Below are 5,000 nucleotides of genomic sequence, written 5' to 3'. Positions count from 1 at the left end.
CACTCAGAGAGACACAGAGACACACATACAGACACTCACACAAACACACACACTCAGAGAGACACACATACAGAGACACACACAGACACATACACACACTCAGAGAGACACATATACACAGACACACACACACTCAGAGAGATACATACAGACACACACACACTCAGAGAGACACATATACAGACACACTCAGAGACACATATACACACACACACACACTCAGAGAGACACATATACAGACACACTCAGAGACACATATACACACACACACACACTCAGAGAGACACATATACAGACACAGACAAACACACACTCAGAGAGACACATATACAGACACACACACTTAGAGAGACATATATACAGACACACACACACACACACTCAGAGAGACACATATACAGACACAGACACACAGTCAGAGACACATATACAGACACACACACAGAGAGACACATATACAGACACACACACACTCAGAGAGACACATATACAGACACACACACACACACTCAGAGAGACACATATACAGACACAGACACACACACTCAGAGAGACACATATACAGACACAGAGAGACACATACAGACACACACACACACTCAGAGAGACACATATACAGACACAGACACACACACACACACTCAGAGACACATACAAACACAGACACACACACACTCAGAGAGACACATACAGACACACACACACACTCAGAGAGACACATATACAGACACAGAGACACATACAAACACAGACACACACACACTCAGAGACACATACAGACACACACACACACACTGAGACACACATACAAACACAGACACACACACACACTCAGAAAGACACGTATACAGACACACACACACACTCAGAGAGACGCATATACAGACAAACACACACTCAGAGAGACACATATACAGACACACACACAGGATCTGTTCACAAACACTAAACCTGAGTATGAGTGAGTCTGTCTGCATACACACAGAGACACACACACACACACACACACACACACACACATACACACACACACAGGATCTGTTCACAAACACTAAACCTCAGTATGAGTGAGTCTGTCTGCATACACACACAGAGAGACACACACACACACACACACACAGGATCTGTTCACAAACACTAAACCTGAGTATGAGTGAGTCTGTCTGCGCGCACACACACACATACACATACACACACACACACACACACACACACACACACACACACACACACACACACACACACACAGGATCTGTTCACAAACACTAAACCTGAGTATGAGTGAGTCTGTCTGCGCGCACACACACATACACATACACACACACACACACACTAAACCTGAGTATGAGTGAGTCTGTCTGCGCGCACACACACATACACATACACATACACACACACACACACACACACACACACACACACAGGATCTGTTCACAAACACTAAACCTGAGTATGAGTGAGTCTGTCTGCGCGCACACACACATACACATACACACACACACAGGATCTGTTCACAAACACTAAACCTCAGTATGAGTGAGTCTGTCTGCATGTGCACACACACACACACACACACACACATACACATACGCACTCAGGGACAAAAAGACACACTCAGAGAGACACATATACATACACACACACACACACACACAGGATCTGTTCACAAACACTAAACCTGAGTATGAGTGAGTCTGTCTGCGCGCACACACACACACATACACACACACACACACACACACACACACACACAGGATCTGTTCACAAACACTAAACCTCAGTATGAGTGAGTCTGTCTGCATACACACACAGAGACACACACACACACACACACAGAGACACACACACACACACACACAGAGACACACACACACACACACACACACAGGATCTGTTCACAAACACTAAACCTGAGTATGAGTGAGTCTGTCTGCATGTGCACACACACACACACATACACATACGCACTCAGGGACAAAAAGACACACTCAGAGAGACACATATACATACACACACATACACAGAGGATCTGTTCACAAACACTAAACCTGAGTATGAGTGAGTCTGTCTGCATGTGCACACACACACACACACTCAGAGACAAACACACACTCAGAGAGACACATATACATACACACACAGAGACACACAGAGACACACATACACAGAGGATCTCTTCACAAACACTAAACCAGACTGAGTGAGTCTGTCTGCATGTGCACACACACACACACACACACACACAGACACATATACAGGCACACACTCAGAGAGACACATACAGACACACACACATACAGAGAGACACACGCACAGGATCTCTTCACAAACATTAAACCTGACTATGAGTGAGTCTGTCTGCATACACACTCAGAGACACATATACATACACACAGACACACACATACACAGAGGATCTCTTCACAAACACTAAACTAGACTGAGTGAGTCTGTCTGCACTTACACACACTCAGAGAGACACAGAGACACACATACAGACACTCACACAAACACACACACTCAGAGAGACACACATACAGAGACACACACAGACACATACACACACTCAGAGAGACACATATACACAGACACACACACACACTCAGAGAGATACCTACAGACACACACACACTCAGAGAGACACATATACAGACACACTCAGAGACACATATACACACACACACACACTCAGAGAGACACATATACAGACACAGACAAACACACACTCAGAGACACATATACAGACACACACACTTAGAGAGACATATATACAGACACACACACACACACTCAGAGAGACACATATACAGACACACACACAGAGAGACACATATACAGACACACACACACACTCAGAGAGACACATATACAGACACACACACACACACACACTCAGAGAGACACATATACAGACACAGACACACACACACTCAGAGAGACACATATACAGACACAGAGAGACACATACAGACACACACACACACACACACTCAGAGAGACACATATACAGACACAGACACACACACACTCAGAGACACATACAAACACAGACACACACACAATCAGAGAGACACATACAGACACACACACACACTCAGAGAGACACATATACAGACACAGAGACACATACAAACACAGACACACACACACACTCAGAGAGACACATACAGACACACACACACACACTGAGACACACATACAAACACAGACACACACACACACACTCAGAAGACACGTATACAGACACACACACACACTCAGAGAGACGCATATACAGACAAACACACACTCAGAGAGACACATATACAGACACAGACACACACACACTCAGAGACACATATACAGACACACACACTCAGAGACACATATACAGACACACACACTCAGAGAGACACATATACAGACACAGACACACACACACACACTCAGAGAGACACATATACAGACACACACTCAGAGACACATATACAGACACACACACACTCAGAGAGACACATATACAGACACAGACACACACTCAGAGACACATACAGACACACACACACACTCACATACAGACACACACACTCAGAGAGACACATATACAGACACAGACACACAGAGACATATACAGAGACACATATACACACACACACTCAGAGAGACACATATACAGACACAGACACACACACTCAGAGACACATATACAGACACACAGACACACACTCAGAGAGACACAGACACACACACTCAGAGAGACACATATACAGACACACACACACACTCAGAGACACATATACAGACACACACTCAGAGAGACACATATACAGACACACACACACACACACTGAGAGACACATACAGACACACACACTCACACGTATACAGACACACACACACTCAGAGAGACACATATACAGACACAGACACACAGTCAGAGACACATATACAGACACGCACTCAGAGAGACACATATACAGACACACACACACAGAGACACATATACAGACACACTCAGACACACACACACACACACACTCACAAAGACACACACACTCAGAGAGATACATACAGACACACACTCAGAGACAGACACACACACACACACACAGACACACACACACTCAGAGAGACACATATACAGACACAGACACACACACACACTCAGAGAGACACATATACAGACACACACACACTCAGAGAGACACATATACAGACACAGAGAGACACATACAGACACACTCAGAGAGACACATATACAGACACAGACACACACACACACTCAGAGACACATACAAACACAGACACACACACACTCAGAGACACATATACAGACACAGACACACACACACTCAGACACATACAAACACAGACACACACACACACACACTCAGAAAGACACGTATACAGACACACACTCATTCAGACCTATATACAGACACACACACACACACAGAGAGAGACACATACAGAGACAGACACACACACACATTCAGAGACACATATACACACACGCACACACTCAGAGAGACACATATATAGACACACACACTCAGAGAGACACACACAAACACACATACCCACACACATGCATAGACACACACACACATACACTCAGAGAGACACATATACAGACACACACAGAGACACACATACACAGAATATCTCTTCACAAACACAAAACCAGACTATGAGTGAGTCTGTCTGCATGCACACATACACACACACACAAAGAGACACGTGCACGCACACACTCTTCTTAGAGGGGCTAAAACCTGACAGTGTTCCGTGTCCTATAACACTGTAATTCCAGACTTGGAACCTTCAACATAAAGTATGGTCACACATCACAAAGAGCTACTTTTTCACCGACTGACACATTCTGTGTGTCCTGTAACTCCCATCTGACCCCTTTCATGACTGACTGTGTAGAAATGCCACTAAATCCTGTTTGTTTGTTTGTTTGTTTGTTTGTATCTTTTCCAGTCTAGAGAAAGCTCTGAAGGCTTCCCTTCAGCCAT

The 5,000-nt window shown here is 44.5% G+C and overlaps 1 protein-coding gene across 1 annotated transcript in view; it reads left to right on the top strand.

Annotated features, from left to right (window-relative positions):
* cog5 (component of oligomeric golgi complex 5) overlaps positions 1–5,000 on the top strand; it is a 26,586-nt gene that overhangs the window by 13,004 nt on the left and 8,582 nt on the right. Inside the window, exon 13 of the mRNA XM_060889371.1 lies at positions 4,966–5,000. This exon is cut by the window's right edge and continues 127 nt beyond it. Coding sequence (XP_060745354.1) covers positions 4,966–5,000 — 35 coding nt within the window. The remainder of the gene's footprint in view (positions 1–4,965) is intronic.

The sequence above is a fragment of the Tachysurus vachellii genome, chromosome 16 (assembly GCF_030014155.1).
Source record: "Tachysurus vachellii isolate PV-2020 chromosome 16, HZAU_Pvac_v1, whole genome shotgun sequence".
Classification (NCBI taxonomy): Eukaryota; Metazoa; Chordata; class Actinopteri; order Siluriformes; family Bagridae; genus Tachysurus; species Tachysurus vachellii.
This window is presented reverse-complemented; position numbering and strand designations above follow the sequence as displayed.